The following is an 18,422-nucleotide window of genomic DNA, read 5'->3' as shown; positions in this document are numbered from 1 at the left end:
AATAAGGCAAGGTTAGTCTGCAAAGGATATGCATAGGAAGAAGGTGAAGACTATGGTGAAACTTTTGCACCGGTTGCAAGATTGGAAGGAGTAAGGATGCTACTGGCATTTGCTGCATATAAGGGATTAAAAGTCTACCAAATGGATGTCAAGTCAACCTTTTTTAATGGAATTCTTGAAGAGGAAGTATACATTGAACAACCAGATGGTTTTTCCTAGACCGATGATAAGGACATGGTATGTAAATTGCATAAATCTTTGTATGGTCAAAGCATGCACTGAGAGCATGGTATGAGAGATTACATGCACATTTGATCAAGATTGGATTCCAGTATACCAGTGAGGACAATAATATTTATCTAAAAACTGATGGAGACAAGATGCTAATAGTTGAAGTATTTGTAGATGACATAATTTTTGGTGGAGATGATAATATGAGTATGGACTTTGCTAATGAGATGAAAAAGGAATTCGAGATGTCTCTAATCGGTGAAATAAAGTTCTTTATTGGATTACAGATCCAACAACTAGATGATGGTATTTTTATCTGTCAAAGCAATTATATTAAAGAGGTGCTGAAGACTTTTGGCATGGAAGACTATAAACCGGTAGGCACATCGATGGTAATAGGCTACAAGTTGACAAAACAACATGATTCACTTGATGTTAGTGAAAAATAATACAGGTCTATGATTGGTAAACTACATTATGTTGTACAAACCAGACTGGACATTGATCATGTTGTTGGGTTAGTTGCAAGATTCCAAAAAGAGCCTAAAGAAAGTCACATGGTGGCTGTTCACAAGATTTTTTGATATCTTAAAAGAACATTAGACTATGGATTATGGTATCCCTACAAACAAAATTTCACTTTAGATGTTTTTACTAATGCAGATTGGGCAGGCAATGTGGATGATAGGAAAAGCACAATCGGTGGAGCTTTTCTACTTGGAGGAAGACTTGTAGCATGGACAAGAAAGAAACAAACTTGTGTTTCTCAATATATAGCTAAAGCTAAGTAAATTGTTGCATCCATGAATTGCACGCATGTCATATGGATGATACATGTGCTAGAAGGATTCAAGATAGATATATCTGAACCATTGACTATCTATTGTGACAATATGAGTGCAATAAATATTTCCAAGAATCTTGTACTTCATGCAAGAACCAAGCATATAGAGTTGAAGTATCATTTCTTAGGGGAAAGAGTTCACGAGAAGCAGGTAAAGATGGAGTATGTGAAGAGTACAGATCAGTTAGCTGATATCTTTACTAAACCATTACCAAAGACTACTTTTGAGTTTCTTAGAAGCAAATTAGGGGTTAGACCCCTACACCGAAAGAACTAAGATGCTGGAGTTGCATCAATCCTATGGATTTCATGTTTATTCTTCACTAAGGATTGATGAAGATGTGAGCTACTCCATAGGGGGAGCACTCTAATGCAATATGATATGATTTACATTTCTGATAAGATTGAAGTCAAGTGATGCATTTTTTTTAACTTTGGCATTGTTGTCAAAGGGGGAGAAGAAAAAGAAATTAGCTAATCAGTTATGGGAGAAGAAAAAGAAATTTGATGATCAGGCTTGAGGAGAAGAAAAGACAATGAAGAGCGGCAGATGCAGAGACTGACAGTTAATGTGCTAAGATGCAGATGATTGGCCTATATGATTGTATACTGATTGTATAACTGATTGGTGTTGCCATCAATACCAAAGGGGGGGATTGTTGGCATGATTGGCATAACTGATGCAGATGAGTTGGGTGTCTGCATTGGTAAAGGATAGAAACTGTCTATTTGTGATGAAGAGATTGAGATTCTAAGAATGATGATGACATGATCAGTTATTTGTGTTATCATTAATGGAAACCTATATCAATTAATTTTGATGATGGTTACAGATGAAATTTGATGTCTGACTTGTTGGATAAGTAATTCTGTCTACTGGATTTAGAATTTGTAAGTATGATATGGTTTATCGATGGGACTGAGAATTAGGACTTCAATCGGTAAAAGAAAATATTTTGTTGGAATCGGTAAATTGGTGATGGTTGGAGACTTGTAGTTTGAGATATAAGCTTTAATGATGGATTTGTGTATGTGATCGAAACCCAATTCTATGCTGATTACTAGAAGGCATGTTTTGAATTTCTGATGGAGTTGTGCTAGGGTTTTAGGACCGGTGATGAATTCACTCAACAAGTAATGATTTTTGATATGACGGTGATTGGAGACGAGTCTACATAAAGTTGGTAACACGTCACAGCCCGTGTGAAATATTTAATTATTATTTTGATGTGATTCAAGGAAGATTTTCTTGGGAATCAACGAAATGCTTAGTAGAGTGTTTTGAGGATACAGATTGGATTTTTGTGATGGGTTATGAATAATCAACGACTGTTATTACATTGTAATTTTTTGTAATGATTTGGATATTGATATGATGTGATCTAATTGTACATTCATGATGTAATTAGGTTTTGTGGCTAACCTAGTTGAGATGGCTATTTAGGTTGGCACAGTTGATGTTTATTGTGTCGGTGGCATTAGGAGAATGAGTTAAGTCATCCCAGAGAAGATAGAGATATGCTTGAGTATTGCAGACTGTGAAGCATAACTGGATCTGATTTACTAAGTTGAAAGTGCAAAGTAACATATCATTTTTCACTGTTGTTCCCTAATAGTTACAACAACATAAATCCCTTAACCGGGTAGGTCCTAATAGGCCTTTTCCATCTAAGTACCCTAACAGGGCAGCTCACAAAAGAGTGTTTAAATCCTCTAACTAGGTTGATCCTAATAAATCATTAAGCTCCTAGCTGAAGTGATAGGCAAATCCCTTAACCAAGTGACTCCTAACAGGGTCTGCTCCTAACCGGGTGTGTTGTAAGTTCCTAACTGGGCTAAGCTCCTAACAGGGCATACTTCGAAAGAGTACAAATTATTGTGGGTACCAATCCCCACTGCGAGTTTTCCCATTTGGGTTTCCACGTCAAAAAATCCTGGTGTTCATGCGTGGAATGTCTTTTCATAGTGTTTATGTTTTCATGCATTATTTCTGAATACCGGTTATGATAACTTTACTGTTGTTTATCAGAGATCTGTAAGTGGTTACCGATAATGTTAATGAATTGATAGATAAAGTATTCTAATATGATAATAAGTCAGTATGAGTATGTGTTGATCAGATATCTAGTTGGTGAACATTCTGATTAATAAGATTGCACAAGTGTGTAACAAGTGTATGAGAACTGCTAAAGGGATAGATTCATGTATTAAATGATTTCAGATATGTTGTAAATGGTATTTTGATTTGAAGTTATAAATTGTGTTAATACTGTTTCACCCCCCACTCAGTATTAATCAAATCCTCACAGGATTAATAGAGTGGTGGCATGTAAAGTCTTTTGGTGATATTTGGAAGGTGTGACAACTTGGTGTGAACCATCACATTTATTCTTTACCTTCCAAATAAAATGATTTTGGGTCGATGTTATGTACACATTGCATTTTCCTTATGCCAACCTAGTAGAGATTATTGTTGATTTAGATGGTATATAATAAGTAATTCAGTTAGGTTGTGGACATAGATATAGAATGGTGTGCAAAGAAGTATATGCAACAATGAGTTGATATGTGGCATGAGTTTGAGCAAAGCAGAGGTTCAGAAGTGTTGTTGTGACAAATGAGATTTAATCTGTGAATTGTTATCAACATATTGTCAGATGCTAGTTTCCTTTATAGTAAAATCTTCTACTTCTATTGTATCTAGATAATTGTTAAGTATCTTGCCCTGAAGAAGTGATCTTCGGTTGTGCAAGTCCTTTATTTATATCTTTCTCTAAGGCAGTGCACCTTGGTCTGCAAGTTTGGAGAAATGAACTCTCTGGTCGTTGGCCTAAAATATTGTAAACAATATATATATATATATATATATATATATATATATATATATATATATATAAGGCAGTGCACCTTGGTCTGCAAGTTTGGAGAAATGAACTCTTTGGTCGTTGGCCTAAAATATTGTAAACAATTTATATATATATATATATATATATATATATATATATATATATATATATATATATATATATATATATATATATATATATATATATATATATATATATATATATATATATATATATATATATATATATATATATATATATATATATATATATAAAAGGCAGTGCACCTTGGTCTGCAAGTTTGGAGAAATGAACTCTCTGGTCGTTGGCCTAAAATATTGTAAACAATATATATATATATATATCTTGGTGTTTTTTTGTGGACACATTTGCTGATTCAGTTGTTTACTTTCATTCACATTAGATTGAATGGATGTCATGGTTTTATTAGTTTAATTTGATCAAGTTTTAGTGTATACCAATTCACCTCCCCTCTTAGCATTCGATAGTGTTCAAAAAATGTTTCTTACAATTCTAAAAATAACAAATAAAATAACTCTTCAAACAATATTTGTGTGAAGGAAATTTTGAATCAAGTTCCCATTGCTTCCTCTTTTCATTATTTCAAACCAAATGCTTTTGGGAAGTTTAATAATATTCAAGAATCCATGTATTGCATGATTCAAATTTTGTTTGGTGTTAATTTAATTAAACTCACTCCCATTCATGCACTGGATCTTAAAAGCTTCTTCCTATATTATATAATGATAAACATTTTTGTAACTATCATTCTAGAGATAAGGGGTACTACACATGCTTGTCTAGGTCTTAAGCATGAAAAAACCCTTTTAAGGTATTTTAAAATACTACAAGTCTCATAGATAGCAAAATAGGTAGATAACATAAAGGTGCACTATGAAAGCAAAAGAGTAGAATTCATTGCGCGCATGGACAAATCTAGACTTATAAGACTATAATAAGACGTAACTTATTCTAGAATTACAAACTTGTCCTCTAATAGAACACAAATCTAGTATGTAATTTGAGGCATTTCATTGATAGAGAGATATTATTTCTAAGCATAAATTCTACAAGATTCACAATCTTCTTCAAAATACCACCTTTCATTACATTTATTTTCCTAATTCAACCGTTACAAATTATCATTTCTATAATTTAACTCTTACAAATTATCATTTCTATGATTTAACTATTACAAATTATCATTTCTAACTACGTATACTTAATTAACATAAATCAATTTATATATAATTAACAAAATGAGCTCCCAACAAAATATTTTCTTTTACGCTTATACATAACACTTTACAAAGAGGGTAATTGCGTGGCAAATTCCATGGCGGCCCTTGGAATCAATGGGGAGCATCTAAGATGCTGGAGAAAATACAACTCCCTACCTCCCAATATCAGATTCCATATCGAAGGAGAGCTAAATAATGAAATTCAATGGATGGGAAATCCACTGAGCTTATCCCTCTCTTACCTCAAACTACCATAGAGCAGGAGAGGAGGGAATTTTCAAATTTTAAAAAGTATAATCGCATGTCCAATAGCACCAACAACTATCTGAGGTGGACTTCCATTTGTGCCATAAATCACTACACTCATCCTTTAATCATTTTTTGGCACTTCCTCTTGTATCTCATGATGATGCAATCCACATGTGCGGGGAGTTATAAGGTTCACATGGAAGATTATGCATCTGGAGGGAAAGTTGGGGATTTTTTGACATGTGGTAGCTTGGTTAATGATGATTTTTCATGCTCTGAATTCAAGATGTTACTTATTATTTTTAATCTCTTCAAAAGGAATGGGGTACTATTCACATGCTTCTCTTTGTCTGTCGAATTACTGTGGCAATTATTTCGCAGAAGGATTGGATGACACCTTAATCTTTTAAGGCAAGGAAAGCTTTCTTTTCTCAAGGCATTGTTTTATTGCTCCTATGCATATGTCCTAAGTTAAAGAAAAAAAATCTTGTTATCTATGCTAGTGAGTCTATGATGAGAAGGGATAGAGTTTGCTATGAGCTGGATAATCCGAAGGATTTCAAGAAGGATGTTGTGGCATGGAAATACTACATTGAGGGAGGAGTGGTAGAATTCATGGAATGTCTCAAATGCCATGATGAACAACTTTCCATACTGTCTACGACCTCATGGAATAATAGGCAGGTCCCAATGGGCAGAATCTCTTTCGAGATGACAAAGGAAGTCATTGCTCAAGAAACCAACCTTTCCTTAGAAGGAAGAAGATGGAAATGTAGCAGCTACACCACTAACAGTGAAGGTCTAGACAAATTTTTCAAAGGGAAGGAGATCCCAGTTAAACTTCAAGGTGGGTTCGCTAGAGAGGATCTCAAGTATCACTTGAATGTGGTATGTCTCTTAATTGTGAAATATTTTACTTTGGAGGGTTGTCATATGATTTTTTATAATTATCACTTATCTCTGTTGAACCATTTTAGGAACTATGATTTGCTATGTTTTCCCTTCTACCTACTCCATTTTATGGAGAGTTCTGTTAAATATGTCCTCAAGCCTAATAATGAAGGTAAACCTCTAATTTACCTCCATCAAGGCTTAATCTATAGGTTGTATGACTACCATTTGGCCCTCTTCCCACCTAGGAACATCATGTTAGTTCAACCCCTTTTTCCCGCCTCCCACCCTTTGGTGGCATTTGCTACTGGTTTTACCCCATCTAGGTTCTTTCACCTTTCTAATTAGGCATTTGCTTCCCCTATGTTTCCCTCCTCCTCTATTACCATCACCGAATTAAGAACTCCCTCTTAGCCTCCTCCCTCCTCAGGGGGACAAGAAACCCTTTGGCTCTAAAGGTAAAGGCAAAATAGGAAAATGTAAGCGAGTTATCATCGATAATTCTAGTTTTGAAGGGTTAGAAGAGGAAGACCCTATTGATGAAATAGTTGGAAGACAAAGGTCTCGTAGGTTGGCTTCCAAGGGCTCCATGAAAAAGAAAGATGAAACTTTCATTAATATTGTTATTGAAGAAGATCCTAATGAGGGCGACGAGGGGGAAATTGAAAAAGACCCCCAAAGGGAAGATACTATTGCCACCAGCATAGATTGTACTAATTGGGAAGACCTCAACCTCTCTGTGGGGCCTAAGGCTTCTCAACCCACTTAGCCTCAAATAAAGGAGACCTTGGACAATATCATTGAGGGGTTGGAGTCAGGTACTGTTTTGACTTCTAAGATGGAAGCTTGGAAGAGAGATGTGGGTACCTCAGAAGGCATTGGTAAATAAACTGACAAAAATAAGTAGAAAAAGAAAAAGGACGAGGATAGGGACCCCAAGGAAGATGAGAACATAGAATCCACAGACCTTAATGCGGGTGAGCTACAAAACCTCTGCATTCATAACTCTAGGCTGGATGAGGAAATTTAGAAACTAAAAGGGGAAATCTGAGCAATTAACAACAGGTTGGATGCCAAAGACAAGCAACATGTCAACATCAATAAGTTTTGCATATGAGTTTTGCACAATTCGATGCTGACACTGTCCCTCCTTCACGATCAAACTGTTGAAGAAGAAAATGACAAACAAGCTACCAGGGAACTATACAAGTTTCTTTCTGGTGACTAGGAGAAGATCATAGACATGATAGGGGCACGTAAATTGACCCCTTAGTTCTTAGGTTTTTTTGCTAGTTTTTGATTCAGGGTATGCCCCTGTCGTTTATTTATTGCTAAAACTCTTTTTTGTTTATTTTCCGTTGAACTTTTGTCTAATTTTTTGCTATTGAAGTGTCATGGATAGTCTATGGCTATGTCAAAGGGTCGACGCCCTAGTTAACGCTGCTTTTTAATCAAAAACACTTCAATACTATCCCTTTAGAAATCCATTTCTAATGTAAAGCCCATAATTTATTTTCAAAAGTAATTGCGAGAAATAAATCTAATGTTTCCAAATTTAAATCGAGTGAAATCCAAGTTCAAAGATTAGAAATAAAAATATTGATTCTTAAATAAAATTTAACACAAGTAATCTCTCAAGATTTGACAAGATAGAGAATCATCATTTTCTAATCATAAGTCTCACTATCTTCCTCAAAATACCACCTTTCATTACATTTATTTTCCTAATGTAATTGCTAAAAATATAAATATATCAATTCTAACTAACTATATATAATTAACCCAAATTATCCAAAATCAAATCCCCCAAAATATTTTCTTTTATACTTATGCATAACATTGCCAACAACGAAGGTTTGAGAAGATTTTTTAGAGGGAAGGAAACCTCGGTTAAAATCTAAGGCAAATTCGACAGGGAGGAACTCAAGTACCCCTAGGATGTGGTATATCTTCTCATCATGAAATACTTTACTCTAGAGCCCGATCGTCATAAGGTTTTTGAATATTATCACCTGCCTCTTTTGAAGCATTTTAGGAATATTGATTTGCTCTGTTTGCCATTTTATTTACTCCATTCTATGGAGAGCTTTATCAAGGATTCTCTTGACCCAAAAAATGAAGGCAAACCCCTAATTCCCCTCCACTAGGTTTTGATTTACAAGCTACATGAATACCATTTGTCCCTTTGCTTAAACATTATGCTGGTTCAACCTCCCCTACCAGTGTCCTACTCTTTGGCAGCATTTGCTTATGATTTTGCACCTTCTAGTCCAACTCTCTAGTGAGGCTTTTGCCTCCCCTGTGTTGCCTTCTTCTTTTGTCACCATCACCAAATTAAGCTCTCCTTCTTGCTCGTCCTCTTTGGGGTTGGAGAAGAAACCTTCGAGCTCTAAAAGAAAAGGAAAAACCAGGAAATGAAAGAGAATTATCATAAATAATTCTAGTTTTGAAGGGTCGGAAGAGGAAGACCCTATAGATGAAACTATTGGTAGACGAAGATCCCATAAGATGGCTTCCAAGGGCTTTACAGATAAGAAGGTTGAAGCTTGAACTAACATGGCTACCGAAGACGATCTTGATGGGGGTGACTAAGGGAAATTTGATAATGATCCTAAAAAAGATGAGAATATCGTTGCTAACATGGACTACACTAGTTTGGTGGACCCCGATCCATTAATGGGGCGTGTTCCCTCTCAACTCTTGGAAACCCAAATGAGTGTGAACCTAGACAATATTATTGAGGGTCTGGAGTCAGGTCTAGCCTCTAACCCTGAAACGTTGAAGAATGTTGTGGACACCTCAATGGGAACTGGTAAAGGAAAGAAAATTAAGATAAAGAAGAAATAGGACAAGGATGGGGACCCTAAGGGTGACAGGAACATTGAACCCACTGATTCCATGATGGGGGAGCTATAGAACCTTTGCATACACAAGCCAAGACTGGAGGAAGAAATTTCAAAAATTGAAAGAGGAAATCTGGGTTATCAACAATAGGTTGGACGCGAGAGACACACGACATGTTAGTATCAATAAGTCCTGCATTTGGGTACTACACAATTTAGCTTTGACACTCTCCCTGCTCCACGACAGAATCTTTGAGGACAAGAATGACATACAAGCTATCGAGGAACTCTTCAAGTTCCTCTTTGAGAACTGGGAGAAGGTTATGAACATGATAGGGGCATGCTATTTGGCCCCTCAGTTCCAAGGTTTTTGTTGATGTTAAGTTTAATTCGGGGTATGCCCTTGTCATTTTTAATTTCTGCTAAACTCGTTTCTGGTTATTTTTTGTTGAACCTTCGTCTAGTTTTTTTGCTGTTGAAGTGCTATGGATAGTCTATAACTATGTTTAAGGGTTAGCGCCTTAGATATCACTGCTTTTGAATAAAAAACACTTTATCATAACACTTAGAAAAAACCTTTTTATTGTAAAACTATAATTTGCTTTCAAAATTAATAATGATAAACATATCCAATAATTCAAAATTTCAATAATGTGAAATCTAACTTGAAATATAAGAAATGAAAAGTCTTAAGATTCTTAAATAAAATTTCACACATCTAATCGAATAAGATTCACATGATAGAGATGCATCACTTTTTAAGCATACATCTCACAAGGTTCACAATCTCCCTAAAACATCAACTTTCATTACAGTTATTTTTAATTTTTTTTAATTGAACAATAACAAATTATTAAATTATAATAATTTTTTTTTATCACCTATAACTAATTGTATTTAGTTAAAGTAACAAATTATCAAAATATAATAAAAAACAAATTATCAAATTATCACCTATAACTAATTGCATTTAGTCAACTTAAAATCATTTATATTTAATTAACCAAAATTAATCGTAAAAAATATTTTCTTTTGCACTTATACATAATACTTTAAAATACTAACCTTTTATTTTTTTTTTAATGTAAAACTCAAAATTTATTTACAAAATTAATCATGATAAACAAATTCATTAATTCAAAATTTCAACTAGATGGAGTCCCAATTCAGATACACCTAATCTCACAAGATAAATAATAGCGCCATTTTTTATACACCTAATCTCACAAGATAATAATATAACATCAATTTTTATACATTTCACAAAATTCACAATCTTCCTCAAGATATCAACTTTCATCATATATAGATATTTTACTTTAAACATTAATAATTACAAATTCTAACCAATTACATGGATTGGAGGAGATTGAACAACTCTTTTAAAAACTATTTTTAATATAAAGCACATAAATTACTTTTGAAAATTAATCACCGAAAACAAATGTAATAATCAATACTTCAACTAGTGGAATCCATATTCAAGGATAAGAAATTTAAAAAGTCAAATTCATAAAGAAAGTTTCACACTTATCCTATGCTTTCAATTTTCACTTTTACTTCTTGCCTTTCTCTAGAAACTCAAAATCAAATGCGTCATACTTTTGAATACAATATCATTTTCTTAAAAACTTTAGAATATATTATATTTATTCATTTACTTTTTAACGACAATTTATAAAAACTTTCAAAAACAAATCCATTATACAATCACATCAAACATCAAACATTAAGGATAAATATTTATAGATAATTAAATTTAAAGGACATAATTTTTTATTAATTTTAATTAAAATTATAAAATATTATTTTATAAAATTTAATTAATTAAACTATACAAAATTAAAATTATGTCTTTACACCTGTGATACTTTGTCTCTACATTAAATACAACTCTCAAGCAATTATTATAATTTTAAACATCATGTAACTAGCTTATATATTTTTTAATATATAAAATGAGTGGAGAGATATCCTTGTCTAGACATTAACCTGAGAAATTGATTAAAAAATACTTAAAAAATATATCTCTCCATTTATTTTATATATATTATTAAATATAAACTAGTAGCAATGATGACCCAATTAGAAAATATTAAATAAATTAATATATAATAATAATTTTATAATATAATTATGATTTTTAATCATAATTTTATTTTATAAAATTTACTCTTACCCGAAAAAGTTCAATCTATTGACTTGCGCCCCAGCTCCGATTTCATGCCCTTACTGAGCTGTAACAGGTCTGGACCTCCATAAAAATAAAAATAAAAACAAAAAACTATACAAAATTAAAATTAAGGACTTACAACTTGTGATATACTTTGTCTCTACATTAAATACAACTTTCAAGATTTAAATTTTTTTTCCCGTCAATAAAATGTGCTGTCGAAACAAGCGCATTCAAATGCGAGATTAATTCAGATATTTAATAAAATTCAGGATGAAAACAAAAAATGTCTGAAGACTTAAAAACCATGGGGCCCACATTTAGCTTTTTAAATACAGCAGCTAAAGTGGCCGACGTTTTCGTAAAACGGTTCAAATATAAAAAACCTCTAAAAAAATTGAAAATTAAATTTCAAAGAAAAGTTCAGATCCACCAAAAGTCAGCAAAAGAAGATGTGGTTGAACAAATCTTAGGGCTTTCTCCGATTCACACGAAATTTTACCATCAACCGAACAAATCTACGGAAAAAATTGGTAAGCTGCATATCTGCAATGCAAACAAATTGAGCTTTTCAATAAATGCCTCTGCGTTTCTGTATCTTATTAAATGATTGTTTGTTCAGACCATAACTCGTTTAATTCATTAGTATATCTTCTGCAGGGATAGTATTCACTGCAACTGAAGAATCGATTTGCGTTCATTTGCAGTTAAGGTAAGAAATAATGCAGTCGTACGTTGTAGAGGTGGAAAAGGCTAAAGAAGCTGCCAATGGCAGGCCTTCTGCAGGTCCTGTATACCGCTCTGTTTATTGTAAGGACGGATTTCCTGCTCCTGTCGCAGGCATCGAGAGCTGCTGGGATATTTTCAAGTAGGAAAATTCAATTTCATTAAAGTTGTTTTCCATGATTATTTAGAACACAAATAAATTATTGCGAGAAGTCTTTGAATCTGAGATGTTCTTGAGTTTGTTTTTAATTTGCCTTTGCGTCTTTGATCTTGTTTTCTTCATAAATGTTATTCGTTGCAAGTAAATTCTCTCTGTGAGCCGTTTTTCCGGCTTTATACTGTATGTTTTTATTAGGTAGATTTTCATTTTCATTTATAAATTTTCCTTCTGGAATGTCCTCGTTATTTAAGGGAAGGTGCCCTTCGATATAGATGCCAGCACAGTAATCAGCGGAGTCCTTGCCATGACATTTATTGGAAATTATTTTGTTGCTTTTTCTGTAATTTTCAATTTTTGTTGAATTTTTCACGTGGATTGTTCTCCCTTGATGGATACAGATACATCCACAACTATAGTCTGAATTTTTGCCTAATCAGACCTTCAAACTTTGTCCATATTAATGCTATGTACGAACATCTCTCATGGAGATATGGAAGCGAGTCTTGATTTACCGCATGAGATTATGTTTCATATATATTTTTTTCATAATCTGAGGTTGTGAATTGTTTTTTGTTTTTGAGAAAAATTCTCAATGTTTTAGGTGGGGAATTTTTTTTTTAATTTAAGGTTTTGCTCTACTGAGGCAGGCCTATTTTTCATGAAAATTTTTAGTATTTGAGGTGGAGAATTTATTCTCTTTTGATTTTTTTTTTAATTTGATTTTCTACTGCCAAGTGTATCTATTTTTTCATAAAAATTATTTAGTGTTTAAAGTAGGGAAAGTTTATTTTACTTCATTTATTTTAATTCGTTATTTGAAATTTTGTATTACAAAGTGTGCATCTTTTATTAAAATTAGTAGTGTTTGATGTCAGAGATTTTAAATTTTTCTTTCTTTAGGCTATTTTAAGCTATCTGGTTAGTGTTTAAGATAGGTAATTTAATATGTTTATTCCAGTTGTTAATATGAACACATAAAAGAATCAAAGATTTAAATTTCAGTCATCCTCTTTACAATGCACCACTTTACCATTAAGCATAGACCCTTAAAATTCTGAAAACATTGGCCTGATAAAGTTCTGGAAATGTTGGTCCTGATAACAATATCTAATAGTTTGTAAGCAATATTAATATGTTATGAAATTTGAAAAAAAAACAGGGCAAGGTTAAGGTACGCGGTATAAAGATAAACATATTTAGAAGTTATAAATCCTAGTAAACATTTTTACTACCGAAATCTAATTCTATTTTTGGGGACATTATATATTACAGGTTTTAATCTCCTGGTTTTGCTAGACATTTCATAAAGTAAAACTGGCAAGTTGTCAATCATCTGCATTTCCCTTATAGAAATTGAGGGGATGCACCATTTTAAATAGAGTAATGATCTGGGAAAAAAAGGAAAAATTTAGCCCATTTGTAAATATTAATGACTTAAACAATCTCTAACATGGATGAATTTAATAAGATTATGAGTAGTAAAAGTGAAAAACAATAAATGAAAGAAAAACTTGATAATCCATTTGATGTGATTATCTAATAGATGTAATTAGTGTGTGTATGCGGGAAAAGTGGGTCAATAAAACTTAATATGTGAAAATATGACAAATGACTTGTCCACACACACACAGGACTTCTTGGTGCAAGCTATGGAGTAACGACGTGTTACTCAGCTTCCCAAGGTGGGTCCCATGGTTCTCTATCTTACAATGTCCCTCAAACCAATGTTTTTGCTCTCAGATCACTGAGCAAAATGGTTTAGGGATGGCAAATGCAAGAACGAGGGATGCACTGATAGTTTTTAGTGTGAAAGGTATGCTAAGCTATGTATGATCTTAGAAATGCAATAAACTAAATGATAAGATGACACATTTTTATACGTCTACAGTGTGCATAAATAATAAATCAAAAATTTAGAAAAGTAATCAAGGTCAAGGATATTTTGTCTTTTGCCTAAAGTGTTTGTGATAATTGCCACCATTTTAATGGAAATATTTTTTATTTATTAAAAATATATGATTATTTTCCAAACTTGTTTTTAACTCTTTAGAGAAATTTCCATTTCTAGCACCTGCATTGTAAATTGTTGAAGGCTGGAAGCGAGAATTTTTTTGATGTCAAGCACTACGAGGACATATGGAACATTAATGGCTATGATAGATATTTGAGGCTTCCACAGTCTATAATAATTGAGAGGAAGGAATCCTTGGAAAAATATATTACCAATTTTCGCATTAATGTTTTGGACTGCACTGCATGATCTGGGTGTGATGATTGATCAAATTGCAATGGCGAAAATTAATCTTTGCAAAATTAACTTTTACAGATTTTTGCATCCATATTTTGGAAGTCAATAATCTAATCTATGTTACTTTAGATTGAAAGTACTAGTTAGAAACACTTTGGGGAGGAGCTGTTGGAGATTGAAACTTGAAATTCAAAACCTTTTGTTGTTTTGAGGATTAATGGAGTAAATACAATAAACATATGTATGATTATTCTGTGGTTGTACATAGCATAGATGGAAGGTATGGTGCCTTCTAAATACAGTGCCACTTGGATTATGTAAACTATAACATCTTGTTTTATCTGTATTCTTAGGTACTAAAATTTCCTAGCATCATTCATCCATGCTGTTGAAATCTTGGAGCCAAAAAAATTTCTTTAGATTCGTTTGTAGGCAAACCCCAATCTTTTCTAGAAAATCTGCTATTCAATCTGATCAAATCTTTGCCTAAAGTTGGAACTTGGAGGTTCCAGTTAACACAATTAATTTTAGTGGCAGGTCTCCTTAGATTCTTGAGTTCTATAGTGTCCTAGTCAATAACAATCTTAGTTCTTGGGTTCTATAGTGTCTGGTCAATAGCAATCTTAGTATTTTTGATCTAGGTTGCTGCTTTGCATTTCTTGCCTAAGTAGGTTGCATTGAGTATTAAACTCTTCCCTTCATAATTCAATAATCTCCGTCCTTTCTACAGTTCTTGTGGATTTCCTTATGACGCTCCATCAAAATTACACTCTGCGAAGTTTTCTGTTGGATGACTTGATTTTTCTGGGACTTTTTTGTTCTAAACCTACTTTTCCCTTTATTAGACTTTGAAAAAAAAATTGTAGATTACAACTTTTGTTGGTGTGAATGTCCTGTTCTTCAGTAGTTTGGCTGAAAGAAACTGTTGGAAGAAAATTAAAATTGGCATATATTTGGGATACCAGTACAATAGAATAGCTGGTTTAGTGTAATTTCAGTTATTTCTACCCTCTTCCACTATTCTCATTAGTTTCATTGGCATGCCATTGAAATTGTGTGATACTTAGTCACGCATGGAGGTTTTAAGCAGAAAGAATTTCAATGTAATCGCTTGTTCAATTGTATTGGAAGGTGATATCTGATAAACTTGATTCTATTGGTTGATGGAAGATTGGTTTTCAGAATCTCTTTTTCGTCCAAAGTTCTTCAATTCAAATAGGTTCTAATGATCTATTGAAAATAAGGTTGTCAATGTTGAATTTAGTGGTTGGTGATGCCATTTCCCTATGTATTGTTTGTCATCCTTTGGATTCTAGTTTCTATCATTCTTTATATTAATGCTATAATTGCTGTATAGGTCACTTGGTCAGTTTGCCAAGGTGCAACAATAATTCTGAAATCTTTTTCTGCCTTTCTACAGTCATGCTGTGCAAAAGCATCCACATAATCCGATGCTAGGACAGCGTGAGACCATAAATGGAAAGGTTAGAATAATGAATATAGGCTGAGCTTGTGCATTTTTCTGTAGATTAATCATGCTCTAGTGCAGATATAGTGCCATGTATGTAGTATTTCTTGTGAGGGTTCTTTGCTTGCTGAGCCATGACTTTATGTGATGGGACAGGCAGGTCAATACAAATGGCTCACATACCAGGAAGTTTACAACATGGTTCTAAAAATTGGGTCTGCTCTTCGGAGCTGTGGCATTGAGCATGTAAGTGAAAGATGTAACTACTTCTATATCTTTTCTTTTGTTATAATTTAAACTTCACATTTTAGCACATTCTACATTTTTTCATTTCTGAAAAAATTAATTCTTTCCTTTTTCATTAGAGTTTTTGAATGTAGAATTGCCAGATTTCTTTAACTCATTTAATGTTATAGATCATATCTTTGGAGAATGCTGTCTTAGTAATTTAGGGAATTTTTTAGTTTACTTTGTTTGTCCTCACTGTAATATATTTGCTTTTATATAGTTTACAGACCTAGACTGGCTTTGCTTTACATGCTATGCTTAGAGTAATCCGCTTTTGCAGTTTAATTGGTCACGCCATTTACCAGTCTTGTATATTGCTGATTGTAATCTGTGGACATTATAATTATTTTTTTTTGACCATTTCTTATACAGTAACTCATCTCATTTTTAACAGATGGAATCCACCATAGTTAAAAAAACTCGGACTCAGCAGAAACTTGGCAGACCCAAATTTGACTTGGAGTTGGTGACTTGGCAAAATTTCTGAACATTTAAATATACATAAATTCGTAAAACAATAAACTATGCTTAAAACCGAATTTACAAAAGTCATTTTTAGTATTTCCTTTATTTATAGATAAAAAATGAGTGTAATGCACATCATAGTGTCATATAATTATAAATTACAAATCCGTATAATTATCTTTACAAGTTCCATTCATTGAAAACATAGGCCCAAAAGAATTTTTATTATTTGTTTTTTAAAACCAGAACAGGTGCCTTATCGAAACTTGCTGAGGGGGTTTGCCTCATGAGTACTTGTGATTCAGCGAGTTTTTCCATGAGTTTTTGAACTATCAATCCACTATGTCTGAACTTCATATTGTGGATCAACTCATTAGCCATCTTCCCCCATTTATGCTTGTGGACAACACTTATATGGTAGATAAATTGTCTGCCACACAATTATAAACATTAGGAATCCAAATGATGTTCCCATAACTTTACATGCAAAAAGGTCTTTTATTGGATATATCAATTAATCCTTCTGCCTTTCCTCACTGATATTTTTGCTTTTTCTCTTTATCTACAATATGGCAAAATGGACGTTATCTAATTTCAAGTATTAAAATTTCAATCTTTCACTCTTCAGGGAGGACGTTGCGGTATTTATGGAGTAAACTGTCCTGAATGGATTGTTAGCATGGAGGTATTATGTTATCATTGGAGCATTTTATAAGGACATGTTTAATTGTGTTCATAGATTGTTAGGGTAGATATTGTTTGGGACTATGGTGCAGATTTTAAACGTTATGCATTGTATTCAATTCTGTTTTCTCATGCTCTGGTATATGCTAGACACATGAATATCCCAACGTGATTATTCTCTTGTAGAAGATAACAGTAATTCAGAAATAGCTGCCTATCTGATTTTTCTTTACATGTCGTGGCGAGTCTGTAACTGCTTTGTACACGCTACACGCTGATGTTAATTTTTTTGGTTTGTACAGGCTTGTAATGCCCATGGCATTTATTGTGTTCCTCTATATGATACTCTTGGTACGTACTATCTTGAGAATAATTTCAATTTGGATGTTCCCTCTTCTGCTTTTCCGTATTCCATATTTAGGAAAGATAATGTTGGCAGAAATTCAGATGAGTAAAGATTGAGTCATGTATTTTTCTGTAATGATTCTGTTTACTAGACGGGGCTATACCACAGAACAATCCTTAAATTAAATGAGAATGCACTCCAAAAGTTCTTTCATAAGAGAGCACAACATGATGGAAATGAAATGATATGAATACTACATGCACATGCCATCTTAATAGGACTTACTTAGGTTGGTAAATTTAAATTTACAACCTACCGATTTGAGTTGTAGCTAACATGAGGTTATGTGTGCTACATGTTGGCTTCTTAACAACCCTAGTATATGTCATAATATTATGAATATAGGTGCATGTCAGACCTGGACTTGGCACCCAGACTTGGTACCGACTCAGCTTCATGCCCAAAACTTCCTACTAGAAATCGCAACAATTTTTTTGTGTGAGACATGAATACATCTCAACTAACCACAAATACATCACTATTTGATTTGAGAGTTGAATGGTGGTCTCTAATCACATAAAATAATAGCATGCTGAATCAAGGTGGTCTCAAACCAAATATATACCAATTATGCCATACCGTGATGATCATTAAGCTGTATCACTGAAGCATCCCATATGTGTACTCAAAAGTGGGAT

General features: G+C 33.2%; 1 protein-coding gene across 2 annotated transcripts in view; it reads left to right on the top strand.

Annotated features, from left to right (window-relative positions):
- Nucleotides 1-11,696: 11,696 nt before the first annotated feature.
- Nucleotides 11,697-18,422, top strand: part of LOC131076415 (long chain acyl-CoA synthetase 4) — a 31,334-nt gene continuing 24,608 nt past the window's right edge. The window contains exons 1-6 of one of the 2 annotated variants that reach the window (XM_058013587.2): nt 11,697-11,872; nt 12,000-12,207; nt 15,894-15,957; nt 16,098-16,187; nt 17,323-17,379; nt 17,681-17,729. In XM_058013587.2, the coding sequence (XP_057869570.1) occupies nt 12,062-12,207; nt 15,894-15,957; nt 16,098-16,187; nt 17,323-17,379; nt 17,681-17,729 (406 nt within the window). In that variant the 5' untranslated portion in view covers nt 11,697-11,872; nt 12,000-12,061. Of the gene's footprint in view, nt 11,873-11,985; nt 12,208-15,893; nt 15,958-16,097; nt 16,188-17,322; nt 17,380-17,680; nt 17,730-18,422 lie in introns of both variants that reach the window. The other variant, XM_058013588.2, reaches the window with a different exon arrangement.

Source organism: Cryptomeria japonica, chromosome 7, assembly GCF_030272615.1.
Source record: "Cryptomeria japonica chromosome 7, Sugi_1.0, whole genome shotgun sequence".
In the NCBI taxonomy this organism is placed as follows: domain Eukaryota; kingdom Viridiplantae; phylum Streptophyta; class Pinopsida; order Cupressales; family Cupressaceae; genus Cryptomeria; species Cryptomeria japonica.
The sequence above is the reverse complement of the archived record's forward strand: the minus strand, read 5'-3'. Positions and strand labels throughout refer to the sequence as shown.